Here is a 20,872-nt window from a genome sequence, read left to right as displayed (position 1 = left end):
GCCTCCACTAGGTGGTGGCTACAAGGACTTCTTTTGGGAAAAATATATAACCAAGAAGTAGATTCCTTCTCACAGGCTCAAGGACATTTCCTGCTTCCAGCCACTTTTGGAGCCCAAACTAGTGCTAAACTGCCTCATTCTATGTTTAATGCTATCAATTTTTCCTGAGTTTAAGAAATGTGGGTGTGTGCTTATGAAAAGGTTCTCTTTGAGAGGAAGAAGCCCTATCTCAGTTCCTAGGTGGGCTTAACTTAGGAACTCAAGTGCCAGAAATTACTCCTCATGGTTATGTTTGTCGTGAATCTCTCTGAATGAATCTCACAGGGAATGAAGGATGAGTTATAAAGGAGAAACCTCACTATAAAGAGAAAACAAGATTAGTACAAAAATGCTATTGCACAGAAGAAGCTAACTTTATTGTATAGAAAAATCAGAGTGAAAAGCTCTCATACTGGGAGATTCCATAGGAGAGAGGACCCAAAGACAGACTGCCTGTTGAAAAGCAAAAACATCAAGAGTAAAAAGCTCTCTAAAACAAGAGGGTTCCCAGAAAGTGGATTATCAGTGAATTTCTGTATTTTATTTTATTTATTTGGGGGAGAGAGAATGGGCACACCATGGCCTCTAGCCACTGCAAACGAACTCCAGATGCATGTAGCCTGTTGTGCATCTGGTTTACTTGGGTTCTGGGGAATTGAACCGGGGTCCTTAGGCTTCATAGGCATATGCCTTAACTGCTTAGCCATTTCCCCAGCCTTCAGTGAGTTTCTTTGTCTTCAGGTTTTACAAACTTTGTGGCTAGAGAAATAAGTTGTTAAAAATGACTGGACTGAGATATGGAGAAGTGAAGTGCTAGCCCAGTCATCAGTCACCAAGAGCTGTTTGTGTGTTTCCATGTCTCCAATCAGGAACTGGGCCTGTTCTTTGCCTGGGTGACTGTGTCAGTGGGGAGGTTCAGCTTTTAGCTATAGCTTTGCAAGGGAGAAGTAAGTAGAATCAAGGAGAAAGAAAGAAAGGAAGGAAGGAAGGAAGGAAGGAAGAGAGGGAGGGAGGGAGGAAGGAAGGGAAAGGAAAGGAAAGGAAAGGAAAGGAAAGGAAAGGAAAGGAAAGGAAAGGAAAGGAAAGGAAAGGAAAGGAAAGGAAAGGAAAGGAAAGGAAAGGAAAGGAAAGGAAAGGAAAGGAAGAAAGGAAAGAAGAAGGAAAGAGAGAGAGTGAGAGAACGAGCGAGCGAGAGGGGGGAGAGGAAGGAAAGGAAAGGGGAAAGGAAAGAGGAAAGGAAAGGAAAAACAGAAAGAGGAGAAGGGAAAATATAAGAGTATAATCTGATGAGAATATGACCAATATGCAATATGTTCATCCAGTACAGTTCAGAATGTTTTTAAAGTAAATATATGTATAGATGTATAATTCTTCAAGTCAATTGAATTTTCTTTTCTTTGCAGGTCGTTTATATGCAATGCAAACTGGAATGAAGATTGATAGTAAAACTCCTGAATGTCGTAAATTTTTATCAAAGCTGATGGATCAGTTAGAAGCTGTAAGTTGCATACTGATAATTTATTAACTGATGATTTTAAGGGGCATTTTACTTTATGTGAACTTGCAGGTATGTGTTGTCATTCTAGTTCTTCCTAGCATCTTCAGTGATGTCAATACCACTGGGAACAAAATGAAGATTTTTTTTAACCATTTATACCCTATGTCAGGGGAGTTATAAGCATAAAGTCGGTTTTTACTTTGCATAAAAAATACTATAATTGGTTTTGTCTTATTATTTCTTGGGCAATGAAGCCAGTTAACCTTCCCTAATGTTGTCCTGTACATGATTAATTTGGGAATTATTAAATTGTTCTATGAATTATTCATTTAGTAAAAGGAATTTTGAAGGAAATAGTAGAAAATTGAATAGGTTGGGCTGTCACTGGGTAAAGACTGCATTGCCAGCCTTAGTGGTCTGAGGAATCAGCGTTCTACCCTGTGACTCCTGTGCCCAGGTGCCTAGGTTGTTTCTCTTAATGTCAAGGGCTATGCCACATTGATGTTTTTCCCACACCATACACCCACAAGGCTGTTACAGTGATAGCTGTGGCTTACTTCCTATTTGTTTTAGTTATATGGCCTGCTGAGAATTAGAAACCTGTTTATTTGATTATTTGCATCATTTCCCCTTCCCTTCCCAGGATATAGGGTCTCACTTTAGCCCATGCTGACCTGAAACTTACTCACTCTGTAGCCCCAGCCTAGCCTTGAACTCACAAGATTCTCTTAATTTGTCCACCACCATGCCTGGCATTTTGTTTAGAGGGAAAAAGTTTATTCTAATATAGTCAACACACTTTCACTACTCAGTCCATAGCTTTCTATTGTCTTCAGTGTTTTTGAAATGTTATTCAGATCCAAGCCTATTCCAACAGGACTTCTAGCTTAGTTGTATTAAGCATCCATGGACTCTAGTGTCTCTCTACCTTGCTATGGCTCTTTGACCTACTCATTCAGAGTTTCTGTCATCTGATTCTTTAATCTGTTTAGGGTGGGCTTTGTGTCACTAGGAAAGGAATTCAGCCGTCCCCAGGGCTTGTCTAGCCTTCATTTGTAATGCTGCTTCCATGGGCAGAGTATGAATTTGAGTGCTGTCTTCTGGGAGGGTAGGTGGTAGACACTTTCTCTCACACAGAATAGTGTATCTGTAAAATTCCAACTCTCAGAGGCATTTTATATATAATATAGTGAGTAAGAAATTAGCTTTGGGGCTGGAGAGATGGCTTAGTGGTTAAGTGCTTGCCTGTGAAGCCTAAGGACCCTGGTTTGAGGCTCGATTCCCCAGGACCCACGTTAGCCAGATGCACAAGGGGGCACATGCGTCTGGAGTTCCTTTGCAGTGGCTGGAGGCCCTGGCGTGCCCATTCTCTCTATCACTCTTTCTCTGTCACTCTCAAATAAACAAATAAAAATATATATATTACAAAAAAAAGAAATTAGCTTTGGAATAAGACAAAACTCAGAATTACATATAGTAAAGCATTAAATTGAGTCTATGTAGGGACTTATCAGTAAAATTAAATAACAAGTTTATTCCCCACTAGAACAAATTTCTGTGTGATAGTATATTTGTATTATAGTTTAAAACTCTTCAAATATGTAACAATGTTTTTGTCAGTTATTTTCACTTAAGGGTAAGATGAAGTGGCTCTTTCCATTAAATATTTTTAGGGTTAAACCTGCCGCACACATAAACCAGTAGTTTTAATACATTATGTTACGTTATAAGTAAGCCTGGGTGAGAGGTTCTGTTTTCATTTAGGGTAATTGTAATCCTATTCCAAATTTCTTTTAACTTCAACATTAAATCTTTTCTGGACCCTATGTTATTTCATTTTAATTATAAGACTATTTACTTTTGCTGACTTAGTAGAAAATCCTGAAACTTTTTAAAACTGAAAATACTTTGCAACATCTTTCATGAATGAAATTTTTAAACAGTAAGATGGTATTCAAATCTAATATGCCAGAAAATCATCTTATTCCAGTATGACAATCCTAGGGAGGAAAAGAAGTTGTTTTAAAATATTCTGTATACGTGTGTGTGTGTGTGTGTGTGTGTGTGTGTACATACATACATATAAACACATACATACAAATTGAGAATTTACATAGTTGTAACTTGTGTTCATTTGAGAATTTAAAATAATCTGGTAAAATTTATTCTTTTATACATGACATTCTGAAGGATAATATCTGAGACATAGTTATCCTTCCAGTCTTTTTTGTATGTTTTATAGGAACTGAAATGGCATGAAGTTAAAATTTTTGTTGTTGTTGTTGTTCATTTATTTATTTATTTATTTGAAAGTGACAGAGAGAGAAAGAAGCAGAAAGAGAGAATGGGCGTGCCAGGGCCTCCAGCCCCTGCAAACGAACTCCAGACACATGCGCCCCCTTGTGCATCTGGCTAACGTGGGTCCTGGAGAATTGATCCTCGAACCTGTGTCCCTAGGCTTCATTGGCAAGCGCTTAACCACTAAGCCATTTCTCCAGCCCATGAAGTTAAAATTTTAAATATGCTTAAGAAAGAATTTTCAAATTTAATTTTTTAGTATGAGTTTGTAGGATATTTAGAAGGATTTGATACTTAACAAGGATACTTGGAGATACTCTTTTTGGTTCTCCTTATTTGTATCTTTAAAACTAAATTATACTTTTAGATTTTCATGAGTTATTTCTTAGTTGTGTAAGAATTAGACCTTATTTAAATACAATGAATTGAGATGAAAGCCGCTTTCCTTTTGTAAAATTCATTGATTGAACTTTTGTTGAAGTGAATGTAAAATTATTTAAGGTGACTTTAGGATTATTTAACTTATGAATACAAAATCTTGAGTTGTGTGTATGATGTCATTTTAGCTTAAGAAGCAGTTGGGTGATAATGAAGCTGTTACTCAAGAAATCGTTGGCTGCGCCCATCTGGAGACGTACGCTTTGAAAATGTTTCTGTATGCAGACAATGAAGATCGTGCTGGACGATTTCACAAGTCAGTAAAGACAGGAAAATGAAATATTTCTCAACTCATTACTGTAAAACCAGGATTATCTAGTTTTTAGTCTAATACTTTTTCTATTTCTGTTTAATGTTTTCAGCGTTGTTTTAATTTAAATTGTAGATCAGCTGGGTGTGGTGGCACACGCCTTTAATCCCAGCACTCAGGAGGCAGAGGTAGGAGGATCGCTATGAGTTCGAGGCCACCCTGAGACTACATAGTGAATTCCAGGTGCCTGAGCCAGAGTGAGACCCTACCTTAAATAACCAAAAAAAAAAAAAAAAAATTTAGATCAGCAATTATTTTGCATTACAAATGAAGGCCTTCATTTTTAACAAAAATGGCACACTCATTTTCCCATTAAAGTTATCCTAATTAGCCATTTAAGAAACTAAAGATTTATTTTAGCAAAATCACATGCTGAGCCAATGATGAAACTTGAAAACTACGCTAACCATGTTTGGTGTGGGAGCACACATCTGTAACCCCAGTATTGGGATACAGAGACCAGGGGATCAGCTGTAGTTTGAGGCAAGGCAGGGCTATCTTTTTTTAAATAAATTTATTTATTTATTTATTTATTTATTTATTTGAGAGCAACAGACACAGAGAGAAAGACGGATAGAGGGAGAGAGAGAGAATGGGCGCGCCAGGGCTTCCAGCCTCTGCAAACGAGCTCCAGACGCGTGTGCCCCCTTGTGCATCTGGCTAACGTGGGACCTGGAGAACCGAGCCTCGAACCGCGGTCCTTAGGCCTCACAGGCAAGCGCTTAACTGCTAAGCCATCTCTCCAGCCCCAGGCCAAGGCTATCTTGTGCAACCCTGTCTCAAAGACAAAACAGGATCTGGAGGGATGGCTTAGCAGTTAAGACGCTTGCCTGTGAAGCCTAAGGATGCAATACTGAACTCTCCAGAATCCACATAAGCCAGACTCACAAAGGTGAGGCAAGCACAAGGTCACACATGCCGACTGTGTAGCACAACCATCTGGAGTTCGATTGCAGTGGCTCAGGCCCTGGTGCACCAATTCTCTCTCTCTTTCTCCCCCTCTTGCTCTTTCAAAAATTAAAAAAAAAAAAATTCACCAGCCAATGGTCATTATTATAATAGTATTAAAATATAAAGAAATGGGGCTGGGGCGATGGCTTAGCGGTTAAGCGCTTGCCTGTGAAGCCTAAGGACCCCGGTTCGAGGCTCGGTTCCCCAGGTCCCACGTTAGCCAGATGCACAAGGGGGCGCACGCGTCTGGAGGCTGGAAGCCCTGGTGCGCCCATTCTCTCTCTCTCCCTCTATCCGTCTTTCTCTCTGTGTCTGTCGCTCTCAAATAAATAAATAAATAAATAAAAAGAAAAATTTAAAAAAAAATATAAAGAAATGCATAATATTTTTATATAGAGTCAGACAATGCTATGTATATTAAAATCAAACTACAATAGAATTTTATAGCCTGTGTGTGATGGTAATATTAGCAAAAGAATTATATTGTGAGGCCAGAGAGATGGCTTAGCAGTTAAGGTGCTTGCCTGTGAAGCCTAAGGACCTGGGTTGGGTTCCCCAGTACCCACATGAGCCAGATGGACAAAGCTGCACATATGTGTGGAGTTTGCAGTGGCTAGAGGCCTTGCTGTGCCTGTTCATTCTCTCTCTCTCTCTCTCTCTCTCTCTCTCTCTCTCTCTCTCTGCCTCTTTCTCTGTCTTTAATAAATAAAAAAATATATTTTAAGGAAAGAATTTCATTATATTTTGAAATTTTATTTTTATATAAGACACTTCAGATTGCTTTTATAAACATTAGATTATTTTTTTTCCGAATGGGTACATGACTAATGCTACATTTGACTACTATTTTTCATTTAAATTTTAACACCTCTCTTTCCCAGAAACATGATCAAGTCCTTCTATACTGCAAGTCTACTAATAGATGTCATAACCGTATTTGGCGAGCTCACTGATGAGGTGAGTGACTCCTTCATTCTTACTAGCTGCACATGAGGAGTGTGGCTACTCATCAGTTATATTGTTACATTATTTACTTACTATGACAAAACATTAAAGAAGCTGTTTTGTCTCATTTTACTTTCTAACAGTGGCTAGTAAAAAAGATAATTATACTTTCAGCAGTGACAAAAAGTGGGCAGAGGTCTAGTGTTGGTGAAGACTGCAAAAGCCAGTGCTGGCTCCGCCCACATTCTCCCATTCCTCTTCTGGCCTCCCCAGACTCTCCTTTCCCAGGAAAGATCCCTTCACCCATGTTCCTACATGTAGGCACATGGTCCTTTGACACTGAAACTGCCAAAATTGTGAAGCCCAGCTTCATTGTTTTAACATTATAACTATCAGGGCCAAGACTTAAGATGTTCCCAGTTAATGGCCAAACCTGTCTTCCGCCATGTCAGTCCTCAGCCTGCTAACTTAGAAATTCTAAGTAGCTGGAGAGATCTGGAGTGGTTTAGGGGGAAATATGAGTATATAAGTTTTATATATATGTGTATGAAAACTTACAAAAGGCTTTAGTACAGTGTTACTTTTATCCATCTGATAATGCAGTGGTCTTCATCTGTGCATGACTAGATAGGTGAATTGATTTGTGACTGTAACCAGACTGGAGGGAATATGTCAGCCGACAAGGAAAGAGTACTGGTGAGATGATGCACTTGCCAGCCACACTGTCCTGAGGCCAGCCATGCCACTGAGCCTCATTGACATTGTTTTCTTTTTGGTTTGCTATGTGGTTCTATTATTTTCCATTTCTAGAATTGCAGGACTTAATTGAGTACTGAGGTGTAGGTGTTTAAAAACGCATGGTTTAAAATGCCAGTAGTATTAAATGATGCTTTATTAGAGTGGGGTACAGAGGATTACACACTAGCTGTGATTTTTACCAGCTCCTGCAAGCATAGATAAGCGAGGCAGCCAGTGGTATCTGCCCTCTTTCACAGACCCTTAGTGTAAACCCGTGGTTCTTACTTACTGATGATTTAAGTGCTAAGTATATAAATAAATGCAACACAGACCGCTGTAACATGTATTCCTAAGACATTGGCTAAGTTATTTTAAAAAACATGAGTGTAAACTAGTCACTCAGAGAAGTTTTAACTCCCTCCCTCCCTCCTTTCCACATCCACTTCCACTTTACTTTTGTCTTACACTTTGAAAAAACTGGAGACACAAAGACAGTTAACAGACCAGTGGAATAAGTATTAGTTTGAGGACAGGTAGACTTTAAGTATATCTACACCTTGTGTACATCCAGGACTCTGTTACCTGTACGTTCACTGTGGGAGATCCTCGGTGGTGTGATCTGACTACATGATATGCTGCAGCTTATCAACACAGCTGAAACTGTCTTCACAATTGGTTCCACTTGCTCCAGGAAGAATGCTGAGAAAAATGGAAGCTTAAAATAGCAACAAAACAAGGGGAGGACAGAATCATTGTTGCTTTATTTTCATGGTTTCAAATTATCACACTGTATAATCAGGACAGTTATTGCTTTTATACTGTTTTATAATTCTAAAGTATTTACAGAACTGGGCAAACTATTATATTTCTGTAATCTCAGCACTTAGAAAGTTGAGGTAAGAGGATCTCAGGTTGAGGCCAGTTTAGATCTGGAAAGATTAGGGGGAAAATTTTAAACACTGTCTCAATTAAAAAAAGAAGAAATAGGGCTGGAGAGATGGCTTAGCAGTTAAGGCACATGCCTGTGAAGCCTAAAGACCCAGGTTTGATTCTCCAGGTCCCACATAAGCCAGATGCACATGGTGGCACATGCATCTGGAGTTTGTTTGCAGTGGCTAGAGGCCCTGGCATGCCCATTCTCTTTCTTCTTTCTTTCCTTCTTTCTTTCTCTCCTTCTCTCTGTCTGAAATAAATAAATGAAAATAAAATCTTAAATAAAAAATGAAAAAAAAAAAAGAAATTTACAGTTCCCACTCATCAGGTAAGAAAATTATCCTAAAAGAAAAGAGACAGTGATTGTCAGAACTGCACCATCGTACCTCAGAATTTGGTTTTTCTCAATTTCTGGTGTGCTTTACAGCTTGGCCAGGCTACAGTTACAGGTTCAGATATGATATGAGAAGTAGGAGCACAGAACAGTAAAAAAGCAAGTGACAAAAGACAGCAAGAGTTCTAGATTAGGAGCTGCACTAGGAGGGGTAGGAGAACCAACTATATAGGTTGTGTGAATGACACTGAAAAGAATCACTACTGAAGAGATGGTAGCAAACAGTTCTGGAAAGAAGGAAGGCAGACTATAGTCCAGCCACACTACAGGTGGTAAATGCAGACATGAGGTACTTGACCACCGCCTGCCGTCAGTGTGGCTCTCAGGGTGGGGATTTGTGTCTTCTGATTATTTTCTTCTATTTGAAATTGCAGCCCTTTTTAAAAAGGCAACTTGAGTCTCAAGCTACATTAAGGCAGTTTACTATTTTGAGTCCCAATCCTGTTCATTTTCCTGTGTCATTGTTTCATTGAAGAATTTGGAGACATTCTGGCTTTCAAGAATATCCCATATCCAGCTTGTACCAGTGTCTGTTTTTGTTTATAGTTCTGTTTGTACATGGTCTCATCAGTTTTCACTGTGGAGAGTACATTTCTAAAGAGTTTGGCTTTGATTTACCTTCTCTTCAAGTCCTAGCTGTCTAACTCTGGCTCTTGTATACATTTGTCCATTTCCTCAACTGTTCAACCTTTATTTAGACAAGACTCCTGACTGTATGACTTTTACACTATGAACACATCAACTTAATTTTGTGTATCATATTTAGGAAAGCATCATACTACAAATAATTTGAAGAGAAGATTTTGTTTTATTCTCCTCATTTGGCACTGAGTAAATTTGCTCCAAGTAAAATCGCAGAATTTAAAAAGCAGCAGATGAGTTGATATTTCAAATTTTACTCTGGGTGGCTTTTCATTTTTTCTACCTGGAGATCCAAATAATATTCAGATCTGTTTAGACAGAACTTCTTCCATAGCTCTTCTAAAAGTTACAGAACTCATTTACTCATAGCATTTTTCTTGGTACTGTTCCTGATATTTTTCCCTTTTAATTTCATGTTATTACTCATAGTTATAGAAAATTAAATAGTGTACATTTTCTTTAGTTTCCACCTGCAACTATTCTATTTCTCAACTATTAGATTTCTGATTTATTTTCATGTCTGTGGTTAACACCTTTAACTGTGTTTTATATAACTTCTCAGTATTTTAGTCATATCTGTGATATATAAACTTTGGATATTGTTGAAAGTCTCTTGAAGTCAGTTCTTTTAGTTTAAAGGGTGAAATTGCCCAGCATGTTGCTACACGCCTTTATTCCAGCCTGGAAAGGCAAAGGTAGGAAGATCACTGTGAGTTCAAGGCCAGCCTGGAAGTACAGAATGAGTTCCAACCTGGGCCAGAGTGAGACACTGCCTCAGAAACAACAAAACAAAGTAACAACAACAAGAATAAAATCACTAGAGTAATACATTACATTCCCTGAAACATGATCTCGCTTATAGTGCCCAAATTGGCCTTGAACTCACAGCAGTCCTCCCTCAACACTAGGATTGTAGGTGTAAGCCCACATGCTAGGCTTTGTATTACTTGCTTAACTTTATGTGTTATATAGACTAAGCAAGGATGTTCAAAATGCAGGTGTTTTCTTTTTCTTCCTTGGTGCCTGTGTAATCTTCCTGTCCAGTGAGGAACATAGGTAGGCTTCCTTCTTGCACTATCAGTTTAGTCCACTGATGCAAGCATTGAGGAACAGGTAATGGTGTAGCTTTTGTCCTTCATAGTATCTGGCTGATAAGATTTTATACTGCCACAAATTACTGGTAACAGGTAATACTAAGATTTATTGTTTCTATTAATGGGTGGGGGAGTCAAGTTCATCTGATATCTTAGTCAACCTTCATAAGGCTTATGCTCTAGCTTAAAAGAATGTCTGATAATACATGGCATGTTAATAGTTGAGGTTAAACAAAGGTTTCCATTTGTAGTTCTTGCTGTTTGTCTGGCATTGTGATTAGGTATACATATACCATGTTTCAACTTTAGGGACTGAATGATGTGAGAAGACCAGAGGTCATAGGAATGGAAGTACCCTTTCCCAGGTGCTATATCAAGATAACATTTGCCAAACTCTATGGTAATGATTCAACCATTTCTATTTATTTAATGTTCCATATTTTGAAGATTAATTTTGGAAAATAAAAATGAGTTCTAAGAATAACAATTTTTAAAGACATACAAAATAGAAGTCTGATTCCCCATGAGTTTTTAAAAATATTTCCAATTTCTTTTTAGTATCTCTTATCCAAGGTACTTAGGACCAAAAATGTTTCAGATTCTGGAATACCTGCAGTAGACCACCACTTGAGCATCCCTAATCCAAAAATCTCAAATATTCCAAAATACAGAATTCTTTCAACTTGTCCTCAAAGTATAAAGCATCACCTATCATGCATGATGATGGATAGACTATGCCATGCATGATGCCCCATGACTACTTAGAAAGCCTGTTAGCAAATGTGTGGAAACTTTGGTGGAAACTATCAAAATTAGTCTTACATATTTACATTATACTTAAATGAAAATAATATATTTGAAGAGCTAATGACCACAGATTTTTTTTAACTCCAATAAAAATGCATTTTGCACTAAAGAAACTTCAAGAATACCAATTAATAGAATGAGTGTCACACCTGAGAACATCACAGTCAGGCCTGTGAGGTCCATGCATCATATGCAGGGTCTCGATATTTGGGAGGATGTTTGTTTTGGAGGAGAGAGACAGGCTGACAGACCAGAAGGTAATGTGACGACATAATCAAGGGCTGAAAGGCAAAGAAGAAAAGAAATGTGTCTACCCAGAACTATGTCTATACCAATGTTAACTGTGAAACATGAAGATAAAATAAGACATGTCTAAGCATGTGAATTCAGTGATAACACATGTGCACTCAAGAATAGCTGGAAATAAAGGTTTTCTGGATAAAGGAAAATGAAGCATGTAGAAGCTTGGGTTACAAGCAAGAATGAAAACTGGATATAGCAACAGAGTTGACCTCAGAAAGTACCTACACATTCTTAATTCATTCAAATTATGTGTCAAATTCTAATATGGGCAAGTACAAATTACAATAAAATTATATATATGGCAAATATATTTATGTGTTTGATAAATCTAAAAGGACAGGGAATAGGAATTTTAAAAGAAAATATAAAACAAAACAATAAACTGTAGACGTAAATACAGTTGGGTCACCACACTCTTTAAGCAAAAATGGACCAACACTTCAATGTAAAAGTAGAGGGTTTTTTTGTTTGTTTGTTTTGTTTTTTGTTTTTTAGGCTAGCTGTAAAAATAAGCATCTGTATATCTTTAATGAGATCTCTAAATAATATAAGTAGATACTTGGAAAATAAAACTGTAGGGGAAAAAGTATTCAATTCAGAAAAATAAAGCTATAGAAAAAAAACCCACTCAAATCAAATACAATAAAAAAGTACTCCTAAATAACAATATTAAGTATAAGAACATGCAAGAATGCTACTGGAAGTGAATTGGGACATTATATAATAGTAAAGAGATCAGTTGATCAAAAACAAAGTATGGTTTCATGTGTCTATATTCCTAATAAGATTTCAAAACTGTATGAAACAAATTTTAACAAAATGCAAATGTTAAAATTTTTCCTCTTGCAGATTTTAAAATCCTTTTTAGTCACTGATAAATAGTTTTAAAAATCAGTAAAATTAACTAAAATGAATAAAGACTGGCCATTTAAATGTTGTCTAGAATATAGAAAAACAAGATCTTTCATGCTTTGCTTAGTGGAAATGTTAGGTGTTTTTAACTACTTTGGGAAAAGATTTGGCAAATTTTTATAAAGTTAAACATACTCCTACCCATTTACCCAGCAGTTCCTTTTCTGGTATTTATCCAAGAGAAATGAAAACATATGTCTAAAAAGTAGCTTGTTCATAGGGAATTTATTCATAATTCCCAAAGGCTGGAAAGAACCCAAGTGTCTGCCATCAGGGCAAGTAATTAACAAATTGTGGTTTCATTCAGATCTGACAAGGAATTAACAACTGGGGTTGTCTGCAGTGCAAATGAATCTTCACACATGCTGAAGTAAAGAATAACGAAAGAGTGCAGTCTGCAGGATTCCCTACGTACAAGATGCTGCAACCAAGTGTATTCTAGTACATGAAAATAGAAATATTTTTTAAGATTTTAGGGGAAATTGATCTGAAAGGAGATTAAAATACTTTTCTAGGTAGATGAAAATAATATATAATGATAGGGGTATGCTTTCATACTGATGTATATCTTTGCCAAAACATCAAATTACACACTTACGGTTTATGTATCTCAAGTTAAATCAGTTTTAGTACAAAAATACTAAATACTGAGTTAGTATATCTGGGGCACATTGGCAGTTATAAATCTGCTTACTCTGTACTTTAGGATTGAGAAAATAAGTAAAAATACTGATCAAATACAGGTTTCTCACTTTTAGATATATTGTAATACAAGATAGAAGATGATTATTTTGTGTTGATTTGATATTATAGGAATAAATCATGCTTTTAACTATATATTTGTTGCATATTTGTATAAATATGGACTTAGTGTATTTGTACACATACATGCACACACTTTGTACACAGCAGTTCCCATATCTTTACAATGAGATGATCTAGAAGCAGTGAAGCAACAGTTGCAGTGAGTATCCTGAGAGCCTGATTTCATTCTAAATATCTGTTCTGAAGTTGCCCCTAACCCTTACACAAGGACTGTCAAGCTGGATCACAGAAAGCACTCAGTGAGGTTGGACTTTCATACGCCAGAAAGTAGGAAATGTATCCTAATTAGAATCCAGTAGCAATCTTGCAAGGGTCCCATTGTCCTTGTGAAGCATAGTGTCAGCTGATTATGATGGTACATACTTGTAGTGCCAGTACTCGGGGATTAAGACAGGAGAATACCAGTTTAGAGCCAGCCTGGCTATGTTGAGACCCTAATTCAAAAGAAAGTAAGAGAGAGAACAAAAGAGGAAGTAAAGGAGGGACAGAGAGAAGGAAAAGAAGGGAAATGGAAGAGGAAGGAAAGAATTTGTGCTGATACTAGTATAAGCCCAGTAATAACTGATGAAAAAATGACAGGAGCATAGAGAAGTCACTTTACAGTTCAATTCCAATAAGTATCTATCCTCACGTTGTTTCTTCATAGAGAAAGCTTAAAAGTTTCTAAGGGAGAAAATTGGTATGTCTTTAACCAAATCATGAAACCTACCAGCCCAGGGTTGGGACAAACCAGCATCATGTGTGTCCTTAGGAGAGGAACTGAGAAAGACAAGCATCACTTCTGTGGTGATGTTGTTCAGAGTACATAATGTGAACCTAATCATGAAGAGACATCAGACAAATCCAGTCAATAGGTATTTTACAAATAATACTAATGTTTTTTAAGGTCCATGTAAAAAGAGCAAGCTATTTCAGATTGGCATCTAAACGCACCTGGTAAAATAAATCAGTTCATGCATCTTGATTTGATCTCTGCCTGGGAAGAAATAACTGTGGAGGGGATTGTTGAAACAGTTAACAGAAGTTGTTATGGCCCTGGCCTACACAGTCGTGTTAGATGTTGACATTCTTGGGCTTGATTTTACAAATATGCAGTGGAAGAACATGGGACACAGTCTCTTAAACAGTTGGAGAATGATGGTATGGAAAATACCTTATAGTGTTATTAAAGCTTTTTTAGAAGTTTAATGAAACTGTAATTTTCCATTATTAAATAAATAACATCCATACCTTGTTTGGAAATCTTGGCTAGTTTGACTATGCATTCCTGTATTATGATAATAGAGTGATAACTGTAAGTATTTGGGTTAAATTTTAGAAGTACAGTTTTACTTTCCTTTTTTAAAACTTCTTAATGAAATTCTGGTTACTTTGAAAAAGACGCAACTACAAAAATGTTAAATCTATCAGAAAAAAATACATAGTAACTGATTATAAATACTTCAGCTGTTATGCTAGCCAGTTTTTGTATTACTTGTTTATCAAGCATTTCTCACTATATTTTATTGCTCTGGACTTACAAAGACTATTGTCATTTGTATAATATTTGTGAGAATACAACCAAGAATGCTAATGTGTTACCTGTGATGTAGCCACCACATTAGAGGTTATTAGTCCATGTTGTATTGCTGCTTTGAAGTGTTATTTTTGAGATAGAGACTGTGGGAGAGAACCAAGAGGTGGTCAGAAAGGTGCGGTAGAGGGGGCAGGCAAAAAGAAACATATAATATGATAGTGGTAGGGAGAGCGCACAAGAAATGGGATAGAAGGAGAGAAAGGAAACAAAAATTTGTTTGAAAATACCACAATGAAACCTAATATTTGTAAGCTATTGAAAATAATTTATAATGTTATGTAAACTATAAATTCTCTCTCATGAATATGTTTGCTATACTTTTGTATATAACTTGAGGGATTTTGCAAATAACTTCAACCCTATCCACTGAATTTTCTTTGCAAGCCCAAGTGAAAATGAATACTCAAGCTTGATACACATTTATATGTAAATAACAACAAAGCAGCTTTGTTCTTTTTCAGTGATTTTGTAGTATTGTTTCTTGATACCCAACTTTAGAAACAGGTGAGGTGCTTGATAAAAAGTATGATTTCCAGAATCTGTGCACAGATCATTTACCAGATACTTATTAATATCTACTATGTGACCACACGGTCTTCTAGGTACTAGTGGTGTGGCAGTGGGTGAAAAGTCTGTTCTTATGGGAAACGTGTTCACATTATATACTATACCTAATTGTCATGGAGAAGTTGAAGTTAGAATAAGAATATTAAAACAAGTTATTTGAGGAAAGCTTCACTGAGAATTACACATTAGCAAAGCCCGAAAAGTGGTAAGGACATGCATCACACAGATATTCTGCCAAGAGACAACAGAGTGTGTTCACAGTTTTCAAGAAGAAAGGGACCACCTTTCGTCGTTCCAGGAAACAGCGAGGAGGATAGTGTGGCTGAGTCCAGAGCAAGGAGAGGGAGGAAGATAGGTAGGATGGGGAGTAAGGGTTTCAAACATTGTTGAGCATGCTTTTAGTGCAAGGGGCAGTGAAGTACAAAGTAATCAAGATGAGAGGCGATGCTTGCTCACACCAAGATTGGCAGGGCAGTAGGCAGTACAGTAGAAATGAGAAGTTGTTAGATTCTGAAAGTATTTTTAGTACTAAGCTGCCAGAAAGTCAGGTACATTGATAGAACTTAAGAGAACTTAAAGGGTGAAATGTCTCTGGAGTTTGGGCTTGAGCAACTGTTAAGAATGGAATTGCAACCCAGGCATGATGGCACACCCTGGAATTCCAGCACTCATAAGGTGGTAGCAAGAGCATCATGAGTCCCAGATCAACCTAGAATATGTACTACGTTTAAACCTAAGCTACATACTGAGGCCCTGTTTCATGAGGAGGAACAGATTTTGTGGGGTGAAAACAAGGAGTGGATATAAATATTAAGAAGGCTGTGAAACCTAAAAGTGAGGTTAAGTTTGATGTATAAATATGAGGCTCAGAAGAAGCAAATAAAGGACGGCAGCATGACGTGGTACAGAGGGTCATTGTACTGGGTGAGGACATTTAGAGAGTGTAAGAAGACAGGAATCAGAACTGAAGCTGGCTGGACTTGAGGCCTCGTGCAATAACAGTGAGTCAGGATAAAGGATTAACCGTGCCAGCAAGGTGAAAAGAAAACCAGGAGACTGATAGCCAAGCATCCAGGCAAACTTGGAGTTCAGAGCAGAAATGATTCAGGAAGGTTCCATCAAAGTGTTGGGTTTAGCAATCCAGAAGTATCTAGCAACAAGTGATGCAGTTAAAATGTGCTGAATCTAAGGTCAAGAGCAAGTCAAGGAGGAAGAATGGAGGCAGCTTATAGAACATTCTGCCTAAAAGTTGGTCCCCAAGGCTGGAAAGATGGCTTAGCTCTTAAAGGCACTTCTTTGCATCGCCTGATGGCCTGGGTTTACTTCCCCAGTATCCACATCAAACGAGATGAACAAAGTGGTGCATGCATCTGGAGTTTGTTTGCAGTGGTGAGAGGCCCTGGTGTGCCCATATATTCTCTCTCTACCCCCCTCCCTTCCTCCCTCTTTCTCTGTCTTAAATAAGTTTTTGTAAAAACAATATATTTTTTAAAATAAAGGATATCCACTTCTGTGTGCTGTTAGAGAATGACATATCGGATTTTCCCAAATTGAGTATACATTCCCTTTTTTTCAATGAAAAAACTTCACTGATATCCTCCTGTCATTCCTGTGTGTACATAGTTTGAAACATGTGATCCAGCTCTTTTCTTTTTTTTTTTTTCCCCATGCCAGTCATTCTCAGGGATCCAAGTGCAAATGAGTTAAAACTACAGTGGAAACTTTTATATGCTGCTGCTGACTCGTAGCTGAAATTTGCAGTTGTCAGTAATTTTCATCAATCCAGTTAGAAAACAGGAACTTAGAGGCCAGGGACAAAAGTAAAAGTTCTTTTTGCAATTCCTGTTTCCCAGAAAGGATGTCTAATCAGCCAAAAGAAGTTAATGGACTTCAAAAATATTGACATCTTGAAATTTTCCTCTTACATTATTGTGTGATAAGTAGTGTTCTTCACTTTAAGGAACACTTATATATGTATTGCCTGAAGCAGTACCTGCCAGGATTTTCCGGTCACACCGCGACACCGAAATGTAGGTGTTTTAGAAAGCGTGGAGTTAAATCAAATTCTATTGCCTTACCTGCTTTAAGGACATTTATTTTGAGATGGGTATACTAAAATGAGCCCTTTTTTAGTTTAAAACTATTTTCTTAAAACTACATAGTAGTAACATTACCCAAGGTGGTTTAAATGACTATACCTTCTTTGTAATATGAATCTAGGACTGAAACAATCTTATAAAGTTATTATAATACATTTTTTTCTGCTAAATCCTCAAACAGATTTAAAATTTTCAAATTGGTTTTTCCCAGTTTTAAAGATCCCAAAAGCTGGCATTTTAAATTTTCCTAAGCAACTAATTCTGTATTGTCAAAATTGTCTTCATTTTTTCTCATACATACTCAACAATAGTGCACATTAAGTCATTGACCTTTTAAAGCCCATTTTTCCTTAGTTCATATATTTCTATCTGAACTATAAATTATAGTGTGATCTTGTAGCTTACTAAAGCAGTCCTAAATGGAATGGTTTTCTTTACTTCTGAATACTGTGGCTAGAACTCTTTAATGATGAGACTGTACAAGCCCTGGAGAAAGAAATGAACAACTAAAACTTAGCAGACTCTGAACCACTTTAGACTCCTGGAAGCACACACCCGCAGAAGCTCACAGGCTCAGGTGTTTGGAGTGTTTGTATCTTTTACATAAATATTATGCTAATGGCTTAAAATAATATTTTGTGTTCTACTAATAGTAGAAACATTTCTCTTAACATAGCCTTTCAGAATAAAGAAAAATTTAGTAATTTAAAAAAAAATTATCCTACTGCTATATTTTGGGTAAGTGCATCCCTCCCCATCCCCCAAAAGTTACATTTGTTCAATGTATACTTTAACGGCTTATTGGGAAATGTTAGAGCCTTTAGGCAGTAGGGCCTTGGAAGAGGTCCTTTGGTCACTGCAGATGTGCTTGCCACAGTGATTACAGGGCCCTGGACCCTTCCTCTCTCATTCCTGGCAGTGGTGCTATGGTTTTCCACCACAGCAGAGACCAGTACAGGCAGGGCTTTGGACACGAGTGGTCATACTAAGACCCGGCAGCTATTCCCTGGCTTTCATATTCCTCTGCAATGGCCACATCTGTCTTGGTCATCCTGTCATTCTCAACAGTTCACGTAGTGCTGCCCTCAGAATAATTGCTAATTTCCTGGGAAACAGGCAAGCTCACAGGGAATAAGTGTTTGATATGAGTCTTGAGGAAGAGGTGACATTTTCCAACAAGGACAAGGACACACAGTACATTCAGAAGGGTGGCAGGAGGAGATCCTGCAGGTGACAGCCTCCTCTGCATTGAAGGATGTGACAAGGAGTAAGACTGCAGCAGTGTCTGGAGGCAGAATGCTCTGAGAATCAGAATGAAAGGGGCTTATATTCCCCTAGGCCCAGGTTGCCTCAGAGACTTCATGGAGCCACAGTGTAACTTGCTTACATTTCAAGATTATTGTGAAGATCAAATAAGAGGAAAATATGTAGGCATTCCCTATAACATGGATGGTACTATAAAGTTCTTAGTCTAAGACTTTAATCTTGTTTGGGATTATTTTATCCCTTTAGCCCTTAATATATCTTTTTAGACGTGACAAATAGATTTATTTTCATTCCTCAAATATCTCCTTTATTTTTATCTTTGCTTTTACTTTCTGCCTTTGCACACAAGGCTTAATCCTTTTCCTTTACCTGTTATCCTTGAATCCTGGCTTTTCTTTTTGTTAATTTTATTTTTATTGACAATTTCCATGTATGTATAGAATGTATTTTAATCATAATCCCCTCCTATTACCTTCCTATTTTTTCATTATTTTTGTGGAGGTCAGGCAGTGAGGTACCAGGAAGAGTGACTCTTACACCCCATACTGTGGGTGTGGGTGTTATACACTGAAAACGTTAATATGAATGGGTTATGTATTAGAAGGAAGATGTGATACAGAGTAGAGCAAAAATCTAAGGAACACATTTAAAGGACTACTAGAGAGAAAATGAAAAGCTGTAGAACAATTTCAAGATATATTCCAGAAGCAAGAGCTAAATCATCCAAATTCCTGGTGAACTAAAGAAAGAGGGTAAAGATAAGCCAGAGAGACTAAAACTATCTCCCACACAGTTCTGACTTCAAAGAATGACATTCCTTGGGAGGGAGAGATGTTCAAGGCGAATCAGCAAAGCAGTTTTGGAGGCTGGGGAGATGGCTCAGTCAGGAAATTGCTTGGCTTACAAGCATGAGGAATTGAGTTCCGATCATCATCAAGCATCCACGTAATGGTCAGGTACAGTGTCATGTGCCTATAATCGTAGTGGTGAGGAGGCAGAGACAGCAGTATCCACAGGACCTCCTTGTCACCTAATCAGTTAATTCAGATGAGCTCCAGATACAATGAGAGACCAGTCTCAATAATCAAGGTTGAAACCAGTTGAGAAAACCACCTAATGTTGACCCACTGGCCAGTGTGAGCACACATATCCACACCACATACACTTGTGAGAAACCCTCAAGAGACAAGCAGAGAGAGGAGATTGTAGGCAAGTAGACTTCACTTTTATGTGTGACTGCAAGGTGGAAATGTCACATAGTCAAGTATTTGTCAGAAGCAAATTCACATGCATTTAAGGGTGGTAAAGTTACTAATGATAGTTAAAGCCATGGGAATGAGCATGGACACAGAAGAGAGGAGGAGGATGACAGGAGTCATGATGCTTTAGGAATGACATTGGTAGTATAAGGAGAGAAGACAGCCCACCCTGAGATAGTGTTACTTGGTAAGGGAAAGAAACTAATGAATCAGAGAATGTGTGTTATCATCTCAAGGGACTCTTCAGCTCAGGTAATTATTGCCAAGTAAAGGTAAACCCAGTGCTTCTAGATCTTCCTGTTAAAAGAAAGTCGGAAACACTATAACTTGACTATGGCAAACATAGCTCCCATCTTAAATTCCATATGCTTTATTTTGACTCTGCCAGTACTTTGCAGTACCTGCAGTGGGCCTTTCAGATTAATGGGAGATTAGACAATGGATTTAAGTAGCAAAAAGAGGTCAAAGGAAAACCAGGTAAAAAGAAAGTCACAAACCAGGGACCAAGACTGGTCACAGAGATTATAATGGTTTAGTGATTAATTTCTAGCTTTGGTAAGGTGATACCTGAAAAAGGTTCATTGGATTTGCCAGTGTGGAGTAGGTTGTTGGTGACATTTGCAAAAATAACTCCCCTTTTATTAAAGTACAGGCTGGTACATGAAGGTTCTTTATCATTAAAAGCCATGGCCACATTTCCATTTTCTTGACTTTTTGTGTAACAGGGAGACATGAACTAAACAAAAGAAATAAAGCAAACAGAAGTGCACACACACTCCAGCAATCTGAGCAGTAGAGACTTTTTTTTTCAGAACTTACTGAGAATGTGAAATAAAACACAGCCATACCTGAAAACAGTGGGGAACACTGCCTGGAACGTAGAAAGGGAAGAAGGACCAGCAAGTTCTTGTGATGCTTTCGGTTCTTTTTCAAACCACCGACAGGTGCTGTCTCTCTTGTTTGAAGTGAGGGAATCAA

At 37.7% G+C, this 20,872-nt stretch overlaps 1 protein-coding gene across 1 annotated transcript in view; it reads left to right on the top strand.

The window, feature by feature from the left end:
• Vta1 (vesicle trafficking 1) overlaps window positions 1-20,872 on the top strand; it is a 78,818-nt gene that overhangs the window by 24,194 nt on the left and 33,752 nt on the right. The window contains exons 2-4 of the mRNA XM_004651156.2: window positions 1,443-1,537; window positions 4,402-4,529; window positions 6,416-6,491. Coding sequence (XP_004651213.1) covers window positions 1,443-1,537; window positions 4,402-4,529; window positions 6,416-6,491 — 299 coding nt within the window. The remainder of the gene's footprint in view (window positions 1-1,442; window positions 1,538-4,401; window positions 4,530-6,415; window positions 6,492-20,872) is intronic.

This window comes from Jaculus jaculus, chromosome 9 (assembly GCF_020740685.1).
Source record: "Jaculus jaculus isolate mJacJac1 chromosome 9, mJacJac1.mat.Y.cur, whole genome shotgun sequence".
Lineage (NCBI taxonomy): Eukaryota > Metazoa > Chordata > Mammalia > Rodentia > Dipodidae > Jaculus > Jaculus jaculus.
This window is presented reverse-complemented; position numbering and strand designations above follow the sequence as displayed.